Here is a 27820-nt window from a genome sequence, read left to right on the forward strand (position 1 = left end):
AGAAAAATCATATAGGAATGAGAAACAGGATTTAGTGTTCAAAAAGAGCATTACCTCTTCGGAAAAGTCATGGAACCTCTCAAATCTGCAATTTTCCTCATTTTAAAGTAATAAATGTGCCCATGTTATTGGGCTGTTGTAAGGATCAAACAAACCTATTGATTCAAGGACCCAGTGACATGTGGTCTATGTTAATTGCATCATTTCTATGCTTAGAAGCATCCAGTGGCTCTTACATAAAGCATCCCCTGGTTGTCTGGCTGGTTGTTCTTCCTTTAAGAACTCTTTTCCTTTCCGTGTTCTGCAAAATTCTGGAAGACAATGCATCCCAGATCCTCTAAGGTGGGCACAATCTAAGCCAATCAGACTGTTCTGAAAATCTGGATTTTGAGTGGGGATTCAGGGATGGGAGGTTTGAAGTTGAATCATGAGTTCATCCCCTGGAGATCCCCTCTCGCCTGGTCCGTTCTTCCTTCAATTCTGTAAACTCCCCGATGTCCTTCCAACAGATTGCCCATTTTTCCCTTTGAGTTAACCCAGAATTGGTTCCTGCCTTCTGAAACTGAAGTGCCCTAATTAACAGAGCTCAATGCCTACAGAGTGAAGCATGCGACCTTCTCATCCTATGTTACAAATTCTCCACATTGTGTTTGTATCTCACTTGATGATCCTTCCCTCTCTCAACTTGAGCCTCTATGTGACAATCCCTGCTGGCTAGTTATTATACTACTTGCATTTTATGGGCAAGGAGGGTTTCTAACTCATCTCTGTCCCATGCTAGATGGCTTGATGTATCTTGATCAGATTTAATTGAGGACCAACTCTGACATTTAAAAATAGCAAAAGGCATTCTGTGGCTTCAAGCAGAAATGGTTGCCAGAGATTAAGATTAGAGAAAATCTGGATATAAACCAAATTCTAGGGATTTTTTTTTTTTTTTTTTAGATTTTGTTTATTTGAGAGGGAGAGAGAGTGCACGCACATGTACAGGAGGAGGGGCAGAGGGAAGAGGAAGAAGCAGACTCCCTGCTGAGGCGGGAGCCTGATGCAGGGCTGACCCTAGGACCCTGAGAACATGACCTGAACCGAAATCAAGAGTTAGAAAGTCCAACCTACTGAGCCAACCAGGTGCCCCTCTATGAACATTTTTATTTTATCTTTTTTTAAAGATTGATTGATTTATTTGTTTATTTATTTATCAGAGAGAGAGAGAACAAGCACAGAGAGTGGCAGAGGGATTAGCAGACTCCCCACTGAGTAGAGAGCCCGATGTGGGACTTGATCCCAGGACTCTGGGATCATGACCTGAACCAAAAGGCAGATGCTTCACCAACTGAACCACCCAGGTGCCCCTCTGGGGATATTTTTAAAGCATATTCTAAAGGTATATTCTAGTCCTTTAGCTAAAATTAGATTTGGAAGTTTAAGATAGAGGATCCAAATGAACTAGCCCACTGATGGTCAACGAGGCCAAACGTCTTTGGGTTTACATATAACCCTCTGGGTTATGCATTTGGATGTTCAGAAAGGTTATTTGTACCCTCCGGACATTCTGATGACCCAGGAAATCTTACTCATAAGTAGTTAGTTTTGAAAACTTAAATCAAACTATAATTTTTTTTTAACTAAAAGAGAGCAAATTCTTAACTGATCACCAATAAAATTAAGAAACAAGATTTTAAGTTGATTTTAAGTTTATCTAGTGGCAAAACTATTAATAAATTCTCTTTCCTTTCCTTATCTGTTTTGCTCCCTCTGCTAAGTTAGCTCCGGTCACCAATTAGTCATTGTTATCTGGGTCCACGTTCACTAGAGGTTTTTTTATTCCCTGAGAGTAGAGAGAGAAAATGATTAAGGTAATTTCTCATTCCAGAATGATGCAATGACCAAGACAGCCTTGGAGTCCAGTAAACTTGGGCTTATAACCTGCTCTGGCACTTGTTAGTACTTTAACTTGGAGTAAGTAATTTTCCTTTTCCAGGTCTCAGTTTCTTTATCTGTGCAATGGGGACAATAACATTGCCCCCCCCCCCCCAGCTCCAAGATTTTGATCCTGCTGGTGGCTGTGGATCCTTGGAATTTTGTTAACAGTGGGTTAATATGAGGATCAGACGTATGAAAAGCCCTAGAACTATGCCTGGCACCAAGTCGGTGTTCAACAAATGTTTTTTTCCCTTCTCCTTCAATGCTCTCTTCCCTAATACCTTCCATTCTTTTCCATTCCAGACCTCTGATTGCATTATATACAGGAATTATGCACATAAAAACACATGATTTTGATGTGTAAACATATTCTTTGTACATATTCACTCATTTGTTCAACAAAGAGTTATTGGGAATCCATTCGTACTGGGCACTGTGATAACCAGCTGGACAAGTTCCCTGTTCTCTTAGATCTTATCCTCTAGTTGGGGAGTGTCCCCTCTGATGAGGAGCTGCAGGTGTGGGGAAGGAAAGCCACATCGACCAAGCAGGGAAGGCTTCTCTGGAGAGGAAGCCTTTGAAGCCCAGAGGAGGAGAGGAGCCAGCCACAAACCAGCCTGGGGTAGAGTACCTTAGTCAGAGGGCACAGCAAGTGCAAAGCCCCTGGGAGGGGGCAGCTTGGTGCTTTTGAGAAACAGGAAGTGTCTAGTGTCAGGAGGGATGAGAGTGAGAAGAGGGGATGGCAGGGCCCTGTTGGTCATGGTAAGGTGCTAGGATTGAAATGGGACACGCTGGAGATGCTGAAGCAGGGAAGGAATGGGATCCGACTTAGGTTTAAAAAGCACCACTGTGGCTGCTGTGTGTCAGGGCGGATGGCAAAGGGCCAGGACGGAAGCCAGTGCACATGACTACGTACATATGATACCAGGCATGTGGACTCCCAGAGTCAGAAAGGAGTGCCAAGCAGCTCTGGTTCAGAGGCGTGGGTATTCCTGGGGATTGAAGGGGGTGGTCACCAGCCTGGAGAACACTGGTCCTCACCCTACCTACCCATTGCATTCACCTGGAGGCACAGTTAAAATTCCAAGGATCTACAGCCACTGTCATGGGTCAAGAGAATCAAAATCTAGATGGGAGCCAGGCTTATGGGATTTTCTTTACAAAACTCCCCAGGATATTTTATATGCGTCCAGAGCTGGGAATCACTGTGTCCAGGTGAACTCTCTGGGGCTAGAGATCACTTTCCAGTGTCCGACATCCCATTACTTCTACAGTGCTCTTTATCGGTGGAGCTTCCCCACATGCCCACTTATGGGACCAGTCAGCAACTCTCCTTCTCCTACTAAAGTTACCCCCCCTCCACCCCCACTGCCACACTCACCACCACCCAAGGCAAATCTCAGCAAAGGAAACTGGCTGCGGATGCTGGAATCCTGGATAGGAATGGGGTGATCAGGGGGCTCCTGGGTGACTCACTGGGTTAAGCGTCTGACTCTTGATTTTGACCCAGGGCACGATCTCAGGGTCCTGACATCAAGCCCCTGTGAGGGGCTCTGTGCTCAGCGGGGGAGTCTACTTGGGATTCTCTCTCCCTCTGCCCATCCCCCCACTCTCATGTGTGCTCTCTCTCTCTCTCTCTCTTTCTCTCTCTCAGATTAATTAATTTAAAAAAAGAAAAGGAAAGAGGTTTGTCAGTCTTCTGGGTATGCCCTGCAGCCCCCCGCAGTTTTCCGTTCTGACAGATCCTTATACCCAGGGTCGCTGTGTGTACTTCTCAGAGCCCAGTCCCTGACCAAGTCCCCTGGAAGGAAGGTGAACCGGTGAGTGTCCTCCCTGACCCAGTCCACATGTATTACTGGAGAATTTGAGGACTAGAAGGGACTTTCACATAAGTAAGTTCTAACTTAACCCCAGGTTGTTAGGGGGTGGAGGAGGGGGACCAAACACTAAATATGGCCAGTCTTGTATTTCTGGAGCATTCTTAGAAGCTTGAGGTGGGGAGGGAACTTGATCACCTGCATTCTGGCAGGCTCTATACTCTATAATTTACGGTCCTCACAATAGCTCCATGAAACAGGTGTTATTATTCTTTTAGAGATTAGGTAGCTGAGATTCAAAGAGCGAAAGTAACTTGGCCAAGGTCACACAGCTGGTCAGTGCTGAGGGCCCGAGGAAAATCGAGTCAGCCCTGCACCCACGCTGAGGCTCTGCCCACCACTGCCCTGTGCTCCCACTCAGTATCCTTCTCTAGAATCTTCCTTCAATGGAGGGATAATCAGCCTCACCCCTTTTCCCATGTCACCCCATTTGAGTCTAGGAGCCAGCTTTCCAATTCCTGCTACTCCTCACCTGGCACTGTGTGCCCCCCTACCAGGACCCTGCCCCTCTGTTCCCTCTGTCCTCTGCCTCCCTGCATGTTTCCTACAAACCTGGACCAGAGCATCAAACAACCCTACAGTATTAAGAAGGAACAAAGCATGGAAGTTAAAAGGTTGTCCATTTTGCTGACACGTTTTGATGGAGGAACAGAGAGAGGGAACTGTTTTTACTCTTGTGTCTTGACATATCACTGGTTGCTTTGCCTGGGTTGCTGGGATTTTGCATGCATACTCAACAGTGAGAAATTTCCCAGCTACTCAAGGCCTACAGTCACCTCTCACTTTAGGCTGTGCCCCCCAGAGTTAGCACTTACATAGGAAATCAACTTACCCTATAAGGTTCTCTTGTTGTTGCATAGGACACGTTATAACTAGCTCCCCCACGCCCCACACAGCCGTCATTAAACCAAGAGGTTAATTTGTTTTGTTTTTTTTTCGATTTTATTTATTTGAGAGAGAGAGAGAGAGAGAGACCACGCACACGTGTGAGCATGAGCAGAGCAGTGGGAGGCAGAGGGAGAAGCAGACTCCCTGCTGAGCAGGGAGCCAGACTCCTAGCTGCATCCCAGGACCCTGAGACCATGACCTGAGCCCACGGCTGACGCCTAACCTAACAGACTGAGCCACCTGAGTGCCCTTCAAGGGGTTAGTTTTTTTTTTTTTTTTTTTTTAAAGATTTTTTTTGTTTATTTGACAGAGAGAGATCACAAGTAGACAGAGAGGCAGGCAGAGAGAGAGAGAGAGAGAGAGAGGGAAGCAGGCCGAGAGCCCGATGCGGGACTCGATCCCAGGACCCTGAGATCATGACCTGAGCTGAAGGCAGCGGCTTAACCCACTGAGCCACCCAGGCGCCCAAGGGGTTAGTTTTATATATCATTTGTGTTTCTCAACACCCTCAGTTGCTGATGGTTCTTGTCTGCTAAGTGATTGGCTGACTCTGTCCTAGGAAGGGACCACTCGATTTACACCTGAAAGGTAGCGCCACACCTACTCCTAGACCTCACTGGACCGGGACTAGAGAAAGAAGCAGTTCTTCACCACGTTTGCTTTCAAGCCACAGTTCAATCCCTGGAGGAAGCCACTCCTGTAAGTACCTTCCTCTCCCACCTGAAGGAAGCCTGGGGCTCCTGGCAGACTCCTCCCCCCCCACCTCCCCCAGGAACTCTGGAGCTAAAGTCGTTATCTCAGGCACTCTCACAGGTTCTTTATGGGTCTTATCTTACTTAACTCTCCCAGCATACCTAGGTGGTGTTATTCCCGTTTCAGAGCTAAGGGCACTCGGGACCGGAAAGGGTAAGTAACTTGTTCCAAGGTATAGACAGTGAAGAGCAGAAATGAGTTTAGAACCCAGGTGTGCTGGGTCGCGAAGCGTCTGAGCATCTGAGACTCATTTCTGTGCTTCAGCTCAACCAAGATTCAAGGTTCCTCAAGGTGGAGACCAGGTTTGGGTTCCCCACAGGCATTAGCATAGGGCAGAGGCAGAGTGAGTGTTTGCTCAGTAAATTGTCAGAGGAAGTTCACCCTGATTACCTAGCGTATGAGAACCAGTACTGGGAGAAGAGGAAGTGTTTGTGTAGTGATAAGGCCTGTGTGCTTGATAGTGGCCACAGTGGGCCCAGGGCAAGAAGTGGGAGGATAGGCAGCAGAGTGCGGGCCCTAACAGGGGCTGATGGGAGAGTTAGGGGCAGCCAAGAGACCTAGAATTTGGGGAAGGATGGGAGGGACACTGTGAGGGTTGACTGGTTGTTGGTTTCCCTGACATCCAGGCCTACTGGATTCCCCCACTTGAAGGAGTGACAGAAGCAAGAAAGGAAGAGGGAGGCAGTCTCTCTGTGGATACAAGGGCCACCTGGAGGTTGTGGGAGAAACCAGTCAGAGCGGCTGTGTGAGAGGCAGCAGTTGGCATCTGGGTTTGGGAGACCCTGGGGGCCGATGTAGGATTTGAAGGGACTTCCGGGAAGATGGAGGAGAAACATGACTTGATTCAGTACCTCAGAGAAGAGGACATTTTCTTGAAGGACCCCCATACAAAGAAGGCAAAGCACGTTAGCATTGGCTCGGAGGGATCAGAGAAGATGGGATTTGGTGTGAGGAAGCTGTGGGAGAGGTTTAGGAAGCTGCTTCAGAGAGATCTCGGGGCCTGACAAGGGTAATGCCTTGCTGGAGGGCGGGGTGGTAGGAGGAGCGCAGGGACGCACTGGGAGAGGGGACTCAAGCTGATACTTCACATCTGCACCTCACCATTCACTGACTGTGGGACTTTGGGGAAATTTCTTAACCCTTCTGACCCTCAGTTTCCTTAGCCATAAAATGAGAGATAGTAGTAATACCAGCTACAGTCGGTACACCATGGCTACGCAGGTAAAATGAGATAAAGCACGAACTGAGCTCAGCATAATGCCTGGGAAAGAGAAAGGCTCCGTAAATATTAGCAGTAACTGATGATGGTGCGACGATCAGGGTTTGTTCCCGGGAAGGAGGGATCTAGGAATATAGTGGGAAAAAGAAGCCACTAGCAACCTCTTCTGCTTCATGACAACTTAGGTTCACTGAGGGCATTGTAGGTGCCAGACCCCGTTCTGTGTTGCAGATGTTTTGTTTCAGTTAATCCTCCCCATAACCTTCTGAGTAGGCACCATACTGAACCTCATTTACACGAGGAAGCAAAAGCACAGAGGGTTTAGGTAAACAGTCTGAAGTCGCACAGGTAGTAGGCAGCATAACTCCGGCATTCCAATGCCAGGTCCGCACACCAACGTCCTGCCTCTCATCAGCTTAAATAAATGTAAGACATCAGACATACAGCCAAGAATGGGTCATAGAGTTCACAGCGTAGCATGGGGCTTTTCAGACCTCTGGGATGTCAGAATCTCCCAGGAGATGATCTAAAATGCACATTCCAGGGCCCTCTGCCCAGAAAGGCTGCTTATGGCCACAGGGACAGTAATAGGGGCTGGAGCAGGAAGGTCAGAAATGTGTATTTTTTAACCAGCCCCAGAGGGACTGGTGGTCTGGAGGTAGGAGGAGAACACATGGACAGTGCAGAAATAACTAGACGGTCCAATGGAAATAATATCTGAGTGGCATGAAGTGACAAGGTCTCCCAGATAAGGTGGTATTTGACCAAGGCTTTTTTAAAAATTGAGATATAATTGATATATAGCATTATATTAATTTCAGATGTACAACATAATGATTCAATATTTGTATACATTGCAAAATGATGACCTGGGATTTAAGGATGGATAGTCTCCCTTTGGAGGATGTATTGGCTTAAACTGTGTCCCTCAAAAGATATGTTGAAGTCCTGATCCCAGGAACCTGTGAACGTGACCTTATCTGGAAAAAGGGTCTTTGCAGATGTAATTAGGTTAAGGATCTTGACAGGAGACTGTCCTGGATGATCTGGGTGGATCCTAAATCCAAAGACAAGTGTCCTTGTAAGAGACAGACAGAGGAGAGATGCTGAGAGAAGTCTATGTGAAGACAGAGGCAGAGATGGGAGTTATGCAGCCACAAGCAAAGGAATGCTTGGAGCCACCAGAAACCAGAAAAGGAGAGGAAGAATTCTCTAGAGTCTTCAGATGGAGTACCTCCCTGCTGACACCTTGATTTCAGACCTCTGGCCTCCAGACTGTGACACAATACATTTGTGTTGTTTTCACGATCCAGTTTATGGTGATTTGTTATGGCAGCTCTTGGAAACTAATACACACTTGTATCCTACCCACAGCATTCACCCCAGGGAGGTCTTTGTGATTAGACACTGAGCTGTGGAGGCCACATCCTGCGGACAGCTCAGCTGTGCTTGCTGGAACCCCAGCCAGGGCACAAGACCCTAAAGGAAATTGATGGAGCACACCCATTAGGGACTTGATGGCATCACCTTTGCCAGCTTGTGACTTCTCCATTTCTCCTTGGATGAAGACTCATGAAAGTCAAAGAAAGGCTTAGTCTTCTGGCTTCTCATTTTACAAAGGGGGAAGTCACACTTAGAAAGCATAGTTTCCAGCCCAAGGTCCCCCAGTAAGTGGTGGCAGGGCAGGGCCAGGACCCCTGTCTAGAACATACATCTCCTATGGGATGTTCAGTCCATGGCTGTCCATGTGGGCTTGCCACGAAGCCATGGTTATTATAATGCTGTAATGTTGTTACTTGAATTTCACTCCAAAAGACTTGATTATCTGCAACAAATTTGCTCGGTGGTCGGTCTTCTTGCCCTTCACCAACATGTGGGTGGTGGTGCCTGACCTCTGGCTTAGATATTCTGATGGTTCCCTTCCCCATAACTGGGTCTTCTGCTTTAGGGATGCGAGTTGAGCTATCTTTGGAAGCTGCTATCTGAAATGCAGAAGTTGGCCATCTGTAGGACTGAGAGCACTGGCTGTGGTCTGTGAAACACCAAATCTTGGAGAAGTACGTCTTTAGAAAGGTTATAAATACTTCCTTGTCCACGTGCCACAATGACTTTCTGCAAGGGAGAAGAAAAAGACTCCCTCGTGCGCCTGCGGAGAGCTTCTTCCTCATCTGAAGCCCTTGCTTCTCATTCCTCTCTCTCTGTAACAGTTGAGCTGGTAGAACGTGGCCACCCAAGGAATGAACCTTGTCCCCAAGCTGGTGTTCCAGGTACTCTACTTACCAGAGGGCTAATTTCATGCTGTGTTCTAGGAGAAAGGACAGCAGGGCCTCAGCAGGAGAAATCAAGCCAAGAAATATTTATTGAGAGCACACTACTTAAAAGGCATTGAAAGGTTAGGTGTTGAAAATAGGAATGGGGTAGTAAGGGTTAAGGAGGAGCATTAGGGTGGAACTAATGCTCCACCTTAACCCAAGGAAGTTTTTAAAAAATCCTGATGCCCAGGGGACACCCCATACCATTGACATCGGAATGTCTGAGGGTGGGAGTCTGGCATCAACACTTTTCAAATATCTCCAGATGATTCCAGAGGGCAGGAACATCAGGGAACCACTGAAATATGCTATTCCTAGGAATTATACCCAGATACTCTTGTTTTCAGTGGTGTGGATGGGTTCTAGGTGGGTCCTAGGCATTGGCAGTTCTTAAAGAGCTGCTCAGGTGACTTCGGGGTGCAAAGGCAATTCAAGTGAAGTAGTAATGAGAAGTCATATAGGCATTATCAAGGTTCCTGCAGCCGGTGCTCTTGTCCCATCCATATGGTCTGTGTCCCTCACAATATGGAGGTTTGGTTGAAGAAGAATGAGTTTTGGTAGATTTCAGAGACAACTAGTGGTGGTGGACATCAGATGTTGCCTGCTTAGTAGCCTCTCAAAGAAAATACATTAACCCGAAATGTTCTCAGAATCAAGAGAGAAGGCTGGAAACAGTGTAGTCCTATGCTCCAGGTTACCCAGATTTAAGGTCTTAGAGTACTTTTGAAGTAATCCCAAGCCCTCTGAGGATCTGCATATGTACAAGCTTCAGGCATGGCTGTGTCCAGATGCAGAGTGTAGCTAATGTTTTGGGGTAGATGCATTTGGTTCTCTGTTAATCCTCCTTTGGAGGGTCTCAACTCTGGGGCTACTTGACAAAGCACTGAGTAATTTTCCCATTTCTTCTTTCTTTCCCAATACTTTTTTTCTTCTTTGTAGCATATGTGGCCATAGACATAAGGTAAGTAAGGGCCCCTGCTGTTCTCATCTTACCTCCCTGACCCTACTTCCTTCTCTCCTAGAGTCCCACCTTCACAGCTCTTCTTTTTTGTCCCTTGGTTCTTCCACTACAACTAGTCCAGTGGATTTCTCTTCATCTCATACCTGCCTTGAGATTTCCAGGACGTCCCCTCTCTGCACTGGGCTCTAGGGCTGGTGTTCTCCATAAACAAAAAGTGTTTATGGGGCAGAGGAGATGCCTCCCATCTTCAACTCCCAAAGTTGGTCTTTTCAACTTCTGTTTGCTCTCAAGGCATATGGGTAGTGTTGATGGTTCATGTGATGGCTCTTAAGCTTTCTGAAACTTGTTCTTTTGGGATACATTTTATAACCTTTACTTGCATCATCCCTAAAATTCTTCCTAATAATTTTTTTTGTTGTTAAATCCAGACTTTTGGGTGCTCTCAGCTCATATATATTACTGGAATGTTGATCCTGGTAATCAGGATTTACAGGCTGTAACATATAGAGCAGGGTCCCAATAGTTTATCTTGACATGTTGTATGGACAACAGTGATGAAAGACATTAATTTTCATGGAGAGCTGGTGAGCAGTTCTTGTTTCCCACCTAGGAAGATGAAACTTTAGCACCATGGGAATCTGGAGAGGAAGATAAATCTTTTTTTTTTTTTCCCAAGTAAGTGAATCGAGGGGAGATGCTAATGGATGCTACCGGGTTCACACCAACTATTGACAACATCACAGATATTCTGGAAGACTTAAATTCACTTAAGCATAAAAGTTATATTATGACTATAAATGAGGATAGAAAAAAGGAATCTTCTCAATAGTGTGGGAATGCAATAAAAAGTGCCATGTTTTATCAAATGTAGTCACAACGATGTCTGAAAATTGGGGTGCAGTTAGGAGCTTTCATTTCTATTCTCGACTCGAACACTGACTCACTGTATGGCTTGAAGCCAGTCACTTAACAGTTTTAAACCTCAGCTTCTCCATATGAAAAATGGCAATTAAAATACTAGATAGAGGAACTAGCATTTATTGAGCAACTGCTCTATGTTGATGTGCTAAATGCTTTATGTTGTATTCTGATTAATTCCCCAAATATTTATCGAGTACCCAGTAGTTACAGGGTATTGTACCTGGCCTAGGGATATATCAGGCACAAAACAAAGACCTTGCTTTCTCAGCGCTAAAATGCTAGTAGGGCTGGGTGAGAATAAATAAGAAAAGAAATATCAAGGGTGCCTGGGTAGCTCAGTCATTGAATGGCTGCCTTCAGCTCAGGTCATGGTCTCAGGGTCCTGGGATCGAGTCCCGCATTGTGTTCCCTGCTCAGTGGGGGGCCTGTTTCTCCCTCTCACTTTGCCTTCTGCTCTGTGTGTCAAATAAATAAAATATTTTTTAAAAAAGAAAAAAATATCAAGTTACTTTTAAATATCAACGAGTCCTATACAGATAATAAAACTAGATCGTGGGACAGAAAATAACGTAGGGAAAGTGTTACTCATGCAGGGTGGGCTCTCTAGGAAGAGACATTGGAGTTGGAACCTGAATGATGAAGAGCAGCCTGCAGAGTCTGGAGTCCATGGGACAATATCTGGGAGAGAGCACTCCAGTTAGACAGTAAGTGCAAAGGCCCTGGTGCCCTGTGACTATAGATAGGAGAGTGAATGGTTGGGTGGTGAGAGGGAGTGATCACTGGTTAAAACGAGATGAGAAAGGTAGGAAGGAGCCAGACCACAGTGGCCTTTGGGGCTGTGATAAGGTATATAGATAGGCTGTATTCTGATTAATCTGATGTACATTTTTTAAAAATCATTAAAAGTGTATTAAGGAGCATAGTGCAAGCAAGAACAGAGGCAGAGACAACAGTAGGGAGGCTGTTTTCTCGCATAGGTGAGAGAAGCAAACTTTCAGTAAAGGATCACATAGTAAACATTCTATGTTTAGTGAGCCACGTAATTTCTTGGGTGATAGAAGAACAGGAGTTTGCATGCTGGATTTGGCCTGTCTAGCTGGGCAGTAGCTTGCCAAATCTTGGCTTAGAGAGAAGTAGAAACTGATTGGCATATATTTAGGACACAGGACGGGTAGGACATGCTGATGAATTGCCTGTATGTATGGAGACGGTAAGAGAAAGAGGAAACAAGGACGGCCTCAGTGAAGAAGTAGAAGGTGGTGCCATTTACTGCGATGGGGAAGAAACAGATTTGGTGGGGGGGAGGAGGAAATTAAGAGTTATGTATGAGTTGCCTATTAGTCATCCAGTTTGGAGATGTCAAGTAGGGAGCCTGATACAGACTCTGGAGTTTAGAGGAGAGATCAGGGCTGGAGATCCACATTTGGGAGTTATCAGCTGGCTTATGGATGCCTTTAAACTCATGAGGCTGGATGAGCTCACTCCCAAGTGTAGCACAAATGTTCCAGGAACAGGTCCAGGGGGACTGCAGAAATTAGAGGACCCATAGTACTCCTTGAAATCACTCTCTGGGTCAAAGAGTGTGACACATGACAAATATTGCCAAATTGCTCTCCAAAAGGGTCTTTTGTATCTGCACAGAACTCATCTTGTTTTAGCTGTTTAAATACACACTGTGAGCGGGGCTGTACACACGAGTGGGCAGGGACACAGAGTTAGGAATTCTTGACTGCTTCTGCATTGGAGTGGGGGGGGGGCTCAAGCCACACTAGAGCATGAGGCCAGTTAAAGGAGGCGGTTAAAGGAAAAGGCAGAAGGCAGAAGTGCTTCCAAGGGCTTCTGACCACAGAATGGCCCAGCAACTTTATTACAAAGGCAATTTTTAAAAAGGAGCTGCTCCCTCTCATATCAATGAAAGGTTGAGAAACCTGTAGGGAAGGGATAGTCTAGGTAAAGAATGTGTCCTGGTGACATCTGTTCACCTCCAGGATCTTGGGAATCTTGAGAACCTGGGTCTGGCTAGCTACATTTCAGGATGATGGGATGGCAGAGACTGTGAGGCTAAGAAGCAGCATTTTTTCTGGTTTTGAGACACTTTCCATTTGCTCTTTTTCCCCCCACAAAAGGTATAAAATAGTGCCTTCCTCAATGCAGAAGATTCAAAGTTTAAAGTTTGGGCTCCCCAGGAGTATCTACTCAGCCTTCTAGGTGCACAGTATAGAGGGGAGAATGGTTTTGGGTTTTTTCCCTGTGTTCTTATACAAAAACAGTAACACATTTTTCAATTAAAAAAATACCCATTTTGTTGGCAAAACTGAAATCATACCTACACTTTAGATACGTTGTGGATTAAACAAATTTGTATGAAAACAACTAAGGAATAATGGAAGGAGTTTGCTGTTATGCCTTTTGCTAGGAGCTAAGGAATTAATCTTGCATTTACTGAGCCAATATTTACTGTAGACTAGGCACTATTTTAGATTCAGAAGATAAAGCAGTGGACAAAATAGACAAAAAGCTCTGCCTCTCACAAAACAGATAACCTAGCTAAGGACACAGATTAATAAACACAACAAATAAATAAAATGGATACTGTATAAAACAGTGATGAGTGTTATGGACAAAAATATAAAGGAGGGAAGGGGAACAGGAAATAGGTGGAGGCAGGATACGTGAGAATAAGGACAAGAAAGTACACGTGGGCTGCTACTTAGAATCAATTTCTCTAAGTCTCAATTTCTTCATCTGTATAATAATAATAGTGCCTTCCGAAAAGAAGGTTCGGGCCCTCAGACTGACTTTGCCACTTTTAAACAATGGGATTTTGGTCTCTGAGGACCTCAGTTTAGTTTCCCTTCTGTAAAATGAATAGACTTGTCTAGCCTATGGTGTTTGAAAATGTCAAGTGAGATAATTAGGTGAAGATATTTAAAAACATATAAGCTATTATATAAATGTAAGATAGAAATTAAAACACACACAGACAGACACACAGACACAGACACACACACACACACGCACCCCCAGGATTTTATGGGATGCAAATCTTTGGCTGATGGTCATCAGAGCCTAAGGACAGAGTAAACAATGAAGTAGATAACTCCTTGGTACTGATCCCCTGGCCAGGCAGGGAAAAGGCCAATGCAAATTATCAGAATGTACTGCGTAGAGTAGCAATCTTATCTTAGATCAGGGATAAAATAATCAAACTAAAAGTTCGTAACTGGACACCTCATAAAATAATTATTATATGGCATTTGTCAAATTTTAAAATGCTTTACAGCTCCTTTATGTTTGTTCTTGTTTTGCTTATGGGACTTCAGTTCCAGAAGAACCGGAAGGACTGAAAGGAGTTATTAAATACTGAAAGCAGACAGTCCATCTTTTGGGTATTTCTGTAGATGCTCAATGAACACTAATCAAAGCAGATGATTCTAAACATAGGCTGTTGTGTAGTCCTTTTTCATCTTCCTATTTTCTTCAGCCCTGAATATTTGATAGCAATAGTGATTTGTTAATACATGTTAGTATTTATGCATAATATTGTGTCCAGCACATAGTAGGTACTCAATAAATATTAAAGAAGCACATGAGTGACTATCATGTAAATTTACTTACTACAGACCGGCCTATTTGATCCCTTAGGTGTTTATGCATTTAAAACACACAAACACTTGACAGGGCTTCTCTGGTAAACCGCACCAGCTCCATCTCTTAGGCTGAACTAAAACACTGCTTTATTCAATTTAAATACAAAATACAGGGGAGCCTGGCTAGCTCAGTGGGTGGAGCATGCAACCTTTGATCTGAGAGTTGTGGATTCGAGCCCCACCTTGGACCTAGAGATTATTTAAAAGTAAAATCTTAAAAAAAAAAAAAATACAAAATCCAACTTTAGTTTGAATGTTACCTAACATAGTAGGCACCTAAGGTTTACTAAATCAGAAAGCCGTAACTCCAATCCAAATACTCTGTTCAAGTGCATTCAGGATGCCACCCAGCTCACATCCAACACGTAACCCGTACACCTAATCTGAGATACTGGCCGCTGGCCTAATAGCCAAATTGGTGTCTTTCCGCTCAGCCTCTTAAACTTTTCTTCTTAAGTGCTCCACGTCCTAACCGTCACCGAGGCTGCAAGGTGCTTGGACTGCACATCCGCCTCCGCCCGGAGCGCCTAGGCGGCCGGTGGGTGGGCCCTACGAAGGCCTTGTGGCTGTTTCCTATTGGGGCATGGTTGCTATGGTATCGCCGACTTTAAAACTCGCGGCTACTACTTCCGGAAGCTGAAGGAGAATTACTTCCAGGGCTGCCCATACTCGTTACGGCTGACTGAGGAGTCGCTAAGCTTAACAAAAATGAAACTTGTGCAGTCGACAGCAGGAAAATCTTACTTAACCACTTTAACTTGTGGATGCTACGTGGTGTCGTATCCTTTCTTCCCTTTCAAAAGACTTATCCTGTGGTCCTCGTCTATTTGCCAGTCTCCAAAATGGCGCCCACGGCATTAGGTCAGAGGTGAATCACGTGGGCCCTCCCGGTTCCGGCGTGGTAGAGGCCCGAGGGGGTGAGCAGTCTCCGGCACCATGTCGGGTTTGTCCGGCCCACCAGCTCAGCGTGGCCCTTGCCCGTTAGCACTGCTGCTTTTACTCCTGCTCGGCCCCAGCTCGGTATTCGCCATTTCCTTCCATCTGCCCGTTAACTCCCGCAAGTGCCTCCGCGAGGAGATCCACAAGGACCTGCTGGTGACGGGCGCGTACGAGATCACCGACCAGTCTGGGGGCGCTGGCGGCCTGCGTACCCACCTCAAGGTGCGGCAATGGGCTGCGCGGGGAGGGAAGACCGTAGGCGTCGACGAGGGGAGGCTGAGGATGGGGACGGTAGCCGGCGGGCGGAGGCCTCAAGCGCGGCCTGGCCTCTCCGAAGCACGAAGGGTGCACTGTCGACACCGCCCCCTCACCCCGCTGGTTGGCCTTCGCGGGGCGGGGCTGGGCGCCAATGCCAGGGAACCCTTGGAAGGACCGCGAGGCCTTGGCGGATGTGGTGACAGCTGCGCTGGGGCGGCCTCGACTTTGGGTCGTGGTCGGGGTCTTGTACGAGTTTCGGTCTTAAGTATCTTGAACTGTGACTTGTTTCTCCAAAGAAGTCTCTGGGTGTTGAGTATTTGTGGGTATCTTAAGACAGACCAATACCTGCAGGAAAATCGTGGAGACACTGAAGCTTACTGTGAATAAAAAAAACCTGATTTTATTGAGTGGTGGCTGTGTGTCAGGTCCTGTGCCCCTTTATACGCGATACCATTTAGTTCGTACTCTACCCTGTGAAGTGGGTACCCTTGGCCTCATATTACACGTGAGCAAACAGGCTCAGAGAGATGATGTCAGAGCTGGAATTCTTAGTTTGGGAGTTAAGTAAGGGGAAAGAAAAGTACTGCAATCTTGCACTCTCCTTTTTATTTGTGATTCCTGTGTTTGATTAGAGTCGATCGCAAAATGGTCTCAGTCTAATACTTTTTTTCTTGGTACCCTAGAGTCTGGATTTGGCCAATTTTTATGTAAATTTCAGCAATACTCTTGGATGGTGATAACTACTATTATAATGCCAGTTTGGTCCTGTTTTGCTATTAGGATCACCAGCCCGATCTTTGAAACATTAATATGATTTTAGTCAAGATTTAATTGTGCTTTATTTATTCGCAATAAGCGTTTTGTTTTGTTTTGTTTTGTTTAACAAAAGGGGTCTTTAAATAGGAAGAAACATTTTACTTTTTAATAGAGCTTCAGATGTAATAAGACTATTATTTTTGTTTAAGGTGTTGGAACCCAGTAGTGATAATAAATGCAATTTATTTATACTTTATTTGGGAGATATAAACTATTTTTAGGGGTGTTACTCAGTGACCCTTTGTTTTATTATTCTCTTCAGGTACCACACTTCTGTCTGGCCAAGAAAGCTGTGATTGTATAATTTTAGAGGCTTAGATACAACGTTTTGCTGCCAGCTCCTGGAAGGATACAGTGCATAGAATAAGAGAATTTGAGCAATGAGGCAGACATTACTCTCATGTCCAGTGTTGCCCCTCTGATTTGTATTTCTTCTTCTTCTTCTTTTTTTCTTCAAGATTGATTGATTGATTGATTTGACAGAGAACACAAGTAGGCAGAGAGGCAGGCAGAGAGAAAGGGGGAAGCAGGCTCCCTGCTGACCAGAGAGCCTGATGCGGGGCTAGATCCCAGGACCCTGGGATCATGACCTGAGTCGAAGGCAGAGGCTTTAACCCACTGAGCCACCCAGGCGCCCCTGGTTTGTATTTCTAATTCGAAACCCTTCAGTGGCTCACTGTTGCTCATCTGATAAAGTTTAAATTTCCCAGCATGCTCTGTAGTACTCCCTATGATCTGTATCTGAAGCTTTACTTTGTCGCTTTCCATCTTCTATTGTAGCTATTTTGCTTTATCTATCTTATTTAACTGTTAGCATCCTGGGGGAAGGAATTATTTCCATGTTCATATTTTCCAGAATATCAGGAATATGGCCTTGCTACTAGTGAGCACTTATACAGGATAATGTCGCTTTGTGGCCTCATGGGAATTACATCTGTCTCCAAGGTTGTTGGGGAGACCTCAGTAGCAGGAATCTGTACATCTACACACTAGCATTTTGCTATCACTCATTTGCTGTCCCCATGTCTGCTCTCTTCTCTTGCTTCTAGCCAGCTTAATTGAACTACTCCTGGGGTCCTAAACCCAAATGCCCAGTAGTGAATCTAAATGAATGAATTTGGCCAGGCATGTTTAAAACCAGCAGCAGGAACAATAAATGGGGGATAACTGGGAGCAGTAGTAACAGTTAATTTGGAGTAGCCAGAACTAATTTCTTGATGTAGGCCTTATTGGCATGTTTAATTTTTCATACGAAGTCAGAAATCCATATTTTGATGTGAAAGCTCCTATTTTTTTTTTAAAGATTTTATTTATTTGACAGATCACAAGCAGGCAGAGAGGCAGGCAGAGAGAGAGGAGGAAGCAGGCTCCCTGCTGAGCAGAGAGCCCGATTCGAGGCTCGATCCCAGGACCCTGAGATCATGACCTGAGCCGAAGGCAGGCTTAACCCACTGAGCCACCCAGGCGCCCCGAAAGCTCCTGATTTTTTAAATATCACTAATTCAGATTAGCTTTCGCATTGGTTTGTTTGCAAGTTTTTTTTTTTCTTTTTTTTTAAGTAGGGTGCATTGCCAACGTGGGGCTTGAACTCACAACCTTGAGATCAAGAGTCGAATGCTCTACTGACTGAGCCAGCCCCGCGTCCCTGGTTTGTTTGCAGCTTTGTAGAAAAGAGTATGGTCAGCCCACTATTGTAAGTGCAGTACCCAGATTTAGTAATTATCAGGATGTTGCCACACTTTTGTCATCGAAACTGCCTCTCCCTTCACATTTTATGCTGAATTGTTCTAAACTGAGTCCCAGATAGCATGGTATTTCAATCTTGCATACTTCAGCATGAATCTCTTTAAAAATATGAACATAATCTGGGGCGCCTGGGTGGCTCAGTGGATTAAGCTGCTGCCTTCAGCTCAGGTCATGATCCCAGAGTCCTGGGATCGAGCCCCGCATCGGGCTCCCTGCTCTTTGAGGAGCCTGCTTCCTCCTCTCTGCCTGCCTCTCGCCGACTTGTGATCTCTGTCTGTCAAATAAATAAATAAAATAAATCTTTAAAAAAAAAAAAATGAACATAATCACAGTGTTAATGTGGCTATAACCACACCTTGCAAAACTAACAGTAATGCTGATAGTACACTCAATTCATATTCAGGTTTCTCCACTTGTCTCAGAAATACATTTTTAAATTAATTTGTTGTATCTCTCAGGTCTCTTCAATTTACAGCAATTCACTCACCCTCCTTCCTTTTTTTTATTCTTGCAGTTGTGTTGTTAGAGTCAGTTGTCTTTAAAGAATGTCCTGCGTTGTGGATTTGTCTGTTTACTTCCTTCAGGTATCATTTCAACACTTCCCCCATATTTCTTGTAAAAGGAATCAGCCATAAAGATGTAATTAGATTCAGGTTTATCTTTTGGGTGAGAGTATGTGGTATCATGGCAGAGGACTGTACTTTTCATGCCTCTTAGTGCTAAGATTGATCAGTGGGTTCACGTGTGTAGTAGTAGCCTACTGCTGCTGTAACAAATTATGACAAACTCAGTAACATAAAACAAGATTCATATTATAGTTTGGAGGTCAGAAGTCCTAAAATCAAGGTGTCAACAAGGCAGTGTTGTTTCTGAAGACTCTAGGGGAGAATCTGTTTCCTTGCCTTTTCCAGTGTCTAGAGACCACGTGCATTCTTTAGTTGGTGACCCCTTCCTGCATCCTGAAAGCCAGTAGTTAGTATCTCTAAATCTTTTTCTCTTTCTCACTCCTCCCTCTCTCCTCTGCCTCTCTCTTTCCGGTGTAAGCGCCCTGTGATAATCTCCTTATCTCAGCCTCTAATCACACTTGCAAAACCCCTTTTGCCCTGTAATACAACATTCACAGGTTCTAAGGATTAGGATGTGGACATCTTTGGGGAGGTGGGTATTATCCTACTACCTACCAAGGTGCTAACAGCTCAGAGCCTCCCTTGTAAAGCTTCTCAGTCTTTTACTTATCGGTCCATTGATAACTGCTGTGCGAATTTATTGTTTCATTAAGGTTGTGTAACGATGATTTTTCTAATTCTGTTATTCCTTCCATATTTATTAGCTGGAATTATTTTTTTTCCTTTCTAAGGATTTTATTTATTTATTTGAGAGAGAGCACACCCTTGATGGGTGGAGACAGGGAGAAGCAGACTCCCCACTGAGCAGGGAGCCTGACTTGGGGCTCAATCCCAGGACCTGGAGATCATGACCTGAGGTGAACGAAGGCAAATACTTAACCAACTGAGCCACCCAAACACCTGTTAGCTGGAATTATTCTTTTTTTTTTTTTTTTTTTTAAAAATTTTTTTTTTTTTTTTTCAAACAGAGAACACAAAAAGACAGAGAGAGGCAGGCAGAGAGAGAGAGGGAAGCAGGCTCCCTGCTGAGCAGAGAGCCCAATGTGGGACTCGATCCCAGGACCCTGAGATCATGACCTGAGCCGAAGGCAGCGGCTTAACCCACTGAGCCACCCAGGCGCCCTAGCTGGAATTATTCTTAAAGAATTCATCAATTTTTAAAAGGATTTATTCATTTATATATTTATTTATTTATAGAGAGTGAGAGCGAGCACGTGTACAGGACAAGGAGAGAGAGGGAGAGAGAATCCCAAGCAGACACCGGGCTGAGCATGTAGTCTGACACAGGTCTTGATCCCAGAACCCAAGATCATGACCTGAGCCAAAATGAAGAGTCAGATGCTCAATCTACTGAGCTACCCAGGCTCCCCAAGAATTCATCAATCCTTTTTTTAAGATTTTATTTATTTATTTGAGGGAGAGAGAGACACACACAGTGAGAGAGGGAACACAAGCAGGGGGAGTGGGAGAGAGAGAAGCAGGCCTCCTGCTGAGCAGGGAGCCTGATGCAGGTTTTGATCCCAGGAACTCAGGACCGTGACCCAAACCAAAAGCAGATGCCTAGTGACTGAGCCACTTAGGCACCGCAGGAATTCATCAATTTTTAAGACCATTTGGTTACCCTAAAATTTATAGGATAAACACAGAATTCATTCCTTATTGACAGTTTTTGTTGCCCTTGTCATTTCCAATGTAGTTGGAAGAAGGTGTTTTTTTGTTTGTTTGTTTGTTTTAAGATTTACTTATTTATGTTGGAGAGCAAACAGGGGCAAGGGCAGAGGGAGAGAAGCAGACTTCCCAGTGAGCACAGAGCCCAACACATGGCGTGATCTCCAGACACTGAGATCATGACCTGAGCTGAAATCAAGAGTTGGACACTCAACTGTCTGAGCCACCCATGTGCCCCAGGTCTTTATTTTATTTTGTTTTATTTTATTTTAAGTATTACACTGAAACCATTTTTTGTTATCGTTTCTGTTTTTAGAGTTACTGTTTTTATCAGTTGCATTGTTTCTTTATACTCAGGTGTCCCTTTGACTCTCGTATCCTTTTGACAACAGCCCCGTTAGATTTCGATAGCTTCCCTGTTTTGTGGAACAGGGTGTTGTAGGCCCATCTTTTGTTTGTCTAACCTCTGACCTGGAAGCAGTTACTGCTTCAAGGAGTTCAGGTCCATTTTGTGGGGGAATAGTATTTTAGAAAACACAAGCCGGGTGTCATTTAACAAAATTTAATATTGTGTGCAGGCCGCAGAACACTTTTGTGGGCTTGATGCAGTTCCTCATCATAGTTTGCAACCTTTTTTCATAGCATTGCTTCACCTTCTCTTAACTTTTGACCACTCATGTCCCAAACTCTGCTCAAGGATTCTCTTTGTGCGTCATTTCTGCTTCTGAAGTACACCTCTTGAGTGAGAGAATCTGATTGGTTTAACTCTTTTTATATGCCAGGCCACATTCTAGGTTTCTTACAGCCTATTGATTTCTTCTCTTGGGTCATTTGTCACTGTTGGTTCAGGCAGCATTTGGGTTAAGGTTAAGGGGCGGGGCGCCTGGGTGGCTCAGTGGGTTAAAGCCTCTGCGTTTGGCTCAGGTCGTGATCTCAGGGTCCTGGGATCGAGCCCCGAATCAGGCTCTCTGCACAGCGGGGAGCCTGCTTCCTCCTCTCTCTCTCTGCCTGCCTCTCTGCCTACTTGTGATCTCTCTCTCTCTGTGTTGAATGAATAAATAAAAATCTTAAAAAAAAAAAAAAAAAGAGGGGGGCTGGAGGCTTTCTGAAGTGCAAAACCTGGGCAGCTGGGCTTGATGTTCCGTTGTTGCTCTGAATGAGGCAGGCTCTCTCAAAAGGATTTTTGTGAATGTAGTTGAGCAGAGACTATGTCTCATCATTGAATGCCTATTACAGTGCCTGGCACATAGTACATAGTAGGACTTCACATAAAGGGTTAATGAACAAATGAACAAACAGTGTCCTGCTCTTATCTCTTAATTTTTTTCTCCTCTTTCTTCCTCTTCACTTCTTTTCTCCCACTCCTGACTCTCACCATACTAAACCCCGTGCAGTTCCTTGAATACAGTGTTCTCTTAATATGGACTGGCGTTTGCCTGTACACCCTCCGATGTATTTCCATTATAACCTGTTTGACATGGCACTTTGGATGTAGTATGGCACTTACTTTGTGAAGTCTTTAATATCTCATTCATCTTTGTGTCTTAAATTTAATGTACTATGTATTCATTGTCGTACAACTGATTTAAATATATTAGTCGTATTAAACAGAAGTAGAGTGGAAAGAACCTGGATCTGGAGTCAGACAGATTTGAGTTCAAATCTCAGCAGCTTCACCACTTAAAGGGTGTACGGTCTTGCGGCGCCTGGGTGGCTCAGTGGGTTAAAGCCTACGCCTTCGGCTCAGGTCAGGATCTCAGGGTCCTGGGATCGAGCCCCGCATCGGGCTCTCTGCTTGGCGGGGAGCCTGCTTCCCCCCTCTCTCTCTGCCTGCCTCTCTGCCTAAATGTGATCTCTCTCTGTCAAATAAATAAATAAAATCTTACCAAAAAAAAAGAAAAGGGTGTATGGTCTTGAGGGAATTACTTAACTCTTCTCCTTGGGTCTCTGATCTGTAAGATGGGGATGATAGATCTCATAGAATTGTTGGAAGGTTGATTGAGGTGGTTCTTTATTATTCAGGGGATGGGTCATATATACTGGTACTCTTTTGTTTCTTCTCTACTGAGTGAAAATTGAATTGCTAATCTGACTCCCCTGTATTATGTCATTGCAGTAACTTGATAAAGTATATTATAAGGAGAAGACTTCTGTGGATTTTGTTTGTGATTCTCCTATTCATGCAATAAATATTTTAACGTTTAGTATATGTCAGACCTAAGTGGGGAAATGGGGATGAACAGCAGACAAGGTCCTTGAGTTCTGTTGGCGAACAACGACAGCAAGTTCAAAAAATACAGTTCAAAAAATACACACAATTGCAGGTAGCAATAAGGACTGTAAAGAAAAATCAAATAGTAGCAGGTAGGGAGTATCTGAAGGGTAAAGAGTATTTGAGTGGTCAGGGAAGGCCTTTCTGAACAGGGCTATCTGAACAGAGAAATGGATTGAAATGATGGGTGGGACTCTACTGCTAAGATTTCTGGCCTATAAAATGTGTTTTGTGTTGATACTTGCACTGAATTTATCCAATATCACCCTTCCCTGTTCTTTTCACAAAGTGAGGCTAACTCAGGCTAAGTAGTATCAGATTTAAAGACTTTGCCTCACGAAATTGAAGCAGGAAGTAGTGACTCATCATTGACTCATCACTTATAGTGAATGTATAAATTTTCTTCATTGTTTCAGGTCCATAAAAAGTCTGTTGTAGGGACTCAGAATCTCAACTCTGTTGATTTTTGAATTGAAAACCATATTTTTATTAAGACTAGATGATATTATAATAGTTTAATAAGCTCCAGTACCATTTATTAGTTAGAATGCTTGTTAATAGAGGAAATTGGAGGGTGAATGAGTTTTAGGGGATGAGATGGGTTGTTGCCTAAGGGCGATTTATACTTTAGAAATAGATTACAGAGAGAGAAAAGCAGTTGTCTGCAGTCGTCCTAATCATCACCCAAAAGGAAAGAAAAGCTTAATGGTAATAAGTGAAATGATTTATGCTTTTTCGGCCTCTTTCAAATAGTCTGATCAGTCTGACTTTTTTTCATTGTCGTTTTCCAAGAGTGCTACTGCTAATTAATAATTCATTTTGGTAAATGCAGTCATTTTTCACTGGATGTTAATACCTAGTTGTGCCACTCTCTCTCACCTAGCTTCTAGAAAGCCAAACAGATTACTTGAAGAGCTCAGCCTTGAGTCATAGGCATGTCTCAGTTTAAGCCTAAAAATTATCAAGGTGCATCTTGGCAGCTAGGAAACCATTGGCTTTTAACTTTTTTTTGCCCACTGAAAGCTATGGAAGGATTGTGTGTGTGCACATGTGTGTATACACATACGCATATATATGCTGTAGTTTTGAGATTCTTTTATTTACAACAGTTACTTCATTTTATTACTGACATCTGTAGTAAGGGCTAATCTTTTTCTGTTGGGAAGACTCTGTCTTTCAAATTGACATTTGATGTGACTATTGTCCTAGGTTAGAAACAGTTCAATAAATAGGTGGTTTAATACAGAAGGGTAATTGATACATTAGCATTTAATAGTATTAAAAGCTAGTTTCTTTTTGTATCATATACAGGATTTCTGACCTTGTGTTTCCTTCTCTGTGAAAGTTAAACAGTATGTTACTTCATTTAAATCTCTCTTATTAGATGAACAGTTGTCTGCAGCCTTCTGTTTTGAACTGATGCAGAGAAAAGGGCTGCTTACAAGTTGAAGTTGCTATGCCATGTCTTTATGATGGCTTCTGAAGACTGAGCCTAGTTTCTTGGAAAATGGAACAGATTTATGAAGGTAATCTAGCAGAGTACAATTACTTCTCTGCTGTCCTTGTGTGAATTGCTGACTGGCGGTTGATCTGAGCCATTGCCCCCATATGCATGCTCAGCCCGGCAGTCTGGACAGTAGAGCCCTCTGTGAAGTCAGCTAGCTGGCCACAGACCAGAATCTGGACGCCCAAACAAGCCTCTTACTTGAGGGAGGTTGATGTCATCTGCTTTATCCTGTGCCCCCAACCTCATTGTTCAGCGTAACGTGTGGGAAATCAAGGGACTAGTTGTTAAGAAAGAACAAGGCTTTGTTTGTGCCTAAAAGGGTCACGCTGGAGGTTTTTACCGTAAATAACTTTGGAACAGTATGAAAAAAAACATTTGATCTGGCTTCACCCCCGCAGTAGTCTTGTTAGGGCAGCAACTGGTCTTTCGTTCTCATTCCCCTCCCTTCCTCCCTCTCTTTCTTCCTTTCTTCCTCTCAACTCCTCCTCCTCCCCTCACCCAGTCAAGCATGACGTTTTGCCTGTGTTGAGTTAATGTAGCAAATGTTGATAGAAGCAGGAGGAGAGCATCTATCCATTATCATACCCAGTGCTGGAAATGTTCCATTTCTAATTTTTAACACTACTTCTTCTTCCTTTTTTAAAGGATCCTTTTTGGGATGTCTGGGTGGCTCAGTTGGTTAAGTATCTGCTTTCGGCTCAGGTCATGGTCCCAGGGTTCTGGGGTCAAGTCCTGCATTGGGCTCCTTGCTCAGCTGGAAGCCTGCTTCTCCCTCTGCCTGCTGCTCCCCCTGCTTGGGCGCTCGCTCGCTCTCTCTCTCTCTGACAAATAAATACATTTAAAAATCTTCAAAAAAAAAAAAAAAGAGACAGATTTTATTTATTCATTTATTTTAGAGGAGGGGGACAGATGGAGAGGGAGAATCTCAGGCAGACGCCCCACTGAGTGTGGATCCTGACATAGCTCAGTCTCAGGACCCTGAGATCAAAACCAGAGCCAAAACTAAGTCAGATGCTGAACCTACTGAGCCACCCAGGTGCCCCAAGTTTCACCACTTTGACAGGCCTCCTCAAGCAGTCCTTCTTTGTTGTGCTATGTTGTGTTAGAAATTGGAAAGAATTTAGTGTTGCTAAATGCTGCTTGTAGCCTTTCTAAGTTTGACTTTGTTCTGTGAATAATATAGATGTGATCCTTTGCTTTCAGGGATGCAACTGATAGACTTGGTTGGTACTTGCTGTTGTTTGAAAGATCAGGGTAAATTAATTTTATGCCCAGATAGATAGCTTCTATCTATTTATGCCCAGATAGATAGCTTCTAGGCCGTCGGTTACTTGTGTTCTTCAAGTTAGAAAACAGTGGTGACGTGTGGTAGCTTACCTTTCTTGTGATGATGTGAGATGATGAAATGTCTGTGTGATGAGAAGAAGTGAGGTGAATGACGTAGACATTGTGAAGTAGCATTAGGCCACTGCTGATCTTCTGAACGCACGTCTGATGGCAGATCATCTGCTTCCATACCGCAGTGGACTGCAGGTGACTGGAACCACAGAAAGCGAAACCAAGAATATGGGGAGACTGCTGTACCATTTTTCTAGTCTAAAACTGCAGCATCTTCAGTGATTTGGTCTTCTTTCTCATTTTTTATGTCTTAGGGTAATAGACCCCATGGCTCAAGATTCACTCATGAACTTTTACCAGTAGAAGGATATAGGCCTACCACCCCTAATCATGCACATGTAACACTCTCCCCTCCCCTCCTCCCCTCCAGTGTTGGGTCCTGCATGTAGTTTATTATTTATCAGGTTAAAAAACATATGCAGGAAATGCTGGGGTCCTCCTGTGTTTCTTACTACCCCTTGTTAGCAGCTAGAAGGTGTCATGGAACACCTGCTTGGTTGGACATTTTGTATCCCTTCAGTTTCTAAATCTTGCTCCTGCTTTCTTGAGAATTTACCTTTCTGTCTTTTTCTGTTTCTGTGCGGTAACCATTTGGCTCTAACTATCCCTGGGTTTAGTCATTATAGTGTATTTTATGTAGTTTGGTTGGAAGTATGGTTAGTGACCTAAATGTTTATGGAGTTCTGAGTTACTAACAAGCAGTTATCGTAATAGTGCCAATGACCGTGATGATAATAGTGACCCTTACTGAGTGCTTGCCATGTGCCAGACACCGTTCCAGGTGCTTTTGCCTGTATTAAATTCAGTTCTCACAGTAACCTCAAAAAGTGTATGCTATTGTCCTGATAAGGAATATGCCCAAAACTTTACAGCTAGTAAGTGACACAAACCTGAGATCTGACTCTAGAACATTCAATCTCTTATGCTGTGCTGTCTCTTAAAGGGAGAAGAGGATAGGTGTTTCTGTTTCAGTTCATTTTTATCAGGGTACAAGGCTGCTACAAGGGACCTGATGTTTCTGAATTCCTGAGTTCGTCATTCCAGAGCTTCAGAGGTTGATAGTTACCCTGAAAATAATATGTACACTTTGTATACTCAAATGTTCTACCACAGACTGATTGTAAACTTGAGGAAGACAGAGTGCAAGGAGGAGCCTATTGGAAGGAAGTTACACCTTCAGATTTTCACCAGTTACACCAAAACTGTGAGCTGATTGACCTCTGCTGCTGTGGTAGCCCTCCTGGAAATGAAGTGTTTTTGTTTGTTGTTTATTTTCTAGCATTTTCTTGGACTGGTGGGGTATGGAGCTGATGGAGTGAGTGAAAGCAGTGTGTGACCTGTGCCAGTACAAAGACAGATTTGCCACCTTCCCCATGCATCATATGTTACTTTACAGGAATAAGTATAGATTTTGTCTGAAGTAACTTTGTATATATCTCAACAAAGTTTGTGAAAATATTTGATGCGAGGTGCCTGGGTGGCTCAGTCTTTTAAGCATCCAACTCTCAATTTTTGCTCAGGTCATGGTCTGAGGGTCATAGGATTATCGGGCGCTGCTCACTGTGGAGTCTGCTTGAGATTCTCTCTCTCCCTCTCCCTTTGTCCCTCCCGCTGCTTGCATGTGCTATAAATAAATAAATAATCTTTTTTTAAAAACCCACTATAATTTTTAAAAAAGATGCTTGATGCTTTCTTGGCTCTGAGTAGACTGTAAATTTCTTTTCTTTTTTTTTGATTATTTTATTTTATTTTATTTTATTTTTCTAGTGTTCCAGGATTCATTGTTTATGCACCACACTCAGTGCTCCATGCAATACGTGCCCTCCTTAATACCCACCACCAGGCTCACCCAACCCCTGATCCCCCCCCCCCACAAAACCCTGTTTGTTTCTCAGAGTCCATGGTCTCTCATGGTTCGTCTCCGCCTCCAATTTCCCCCATCTCACTTCTCTCCAACTCCTGATGTCCTCTGTGTTATTCCTTATGCTCCACAAGTAAGTGAAACCATATGTTAATTGACTCTCTCTGCTTGACTTATTTCACTCAGCATGAACTCCTCCAGTCCCATCCATGTTGATAGAAAAGT

General features: G+C 44.0%; 1 protein-coding gene across 1 annotated transcript in view; it reads left to right on the top strand.

Annotated features, from left to right (window-relative positions):
• Nucleotides 1-15186: 15186 nt before the first annotated feature.
• Nucleotides 15187-27820, top strand: part of LOC111148703 (transmembrane p24 trafficking protein 10) — a 46196-nt gene continuing 33562 nt past the window's right edge. The window contains exon 1 of the mRNA XM_022505497.1: nucleotides 15187-15665. Coding sequence (XP_022361205.1) covers nucleotides 15441-15665 — 225 coding nt within the window. The 5' untranslated portion in view covers nucleotides 15187-15440. The remainder of the gene's footprint in view (nucleotides 15666-27820) is intronic.

The sequence above is a fragment of the Enhydra lutris genome, unplaced genomic scaffold (genome assembly GCF_002288905.1).
Source record: "Enhydra lutris kenyoni isolate GAN:26980312 unplaced genomic scaffold, ASM228890v2 scaffoldscaffold20, whole genome shotgun sequence".
In the NCBI taxonomy this organism is placed as follows: domain Eukaryota; kingdom Metazoa; phylum Chordata; class Mammalia; order Carnivora; family Mustelidae; genus Enhydra; species Enhydra lutris.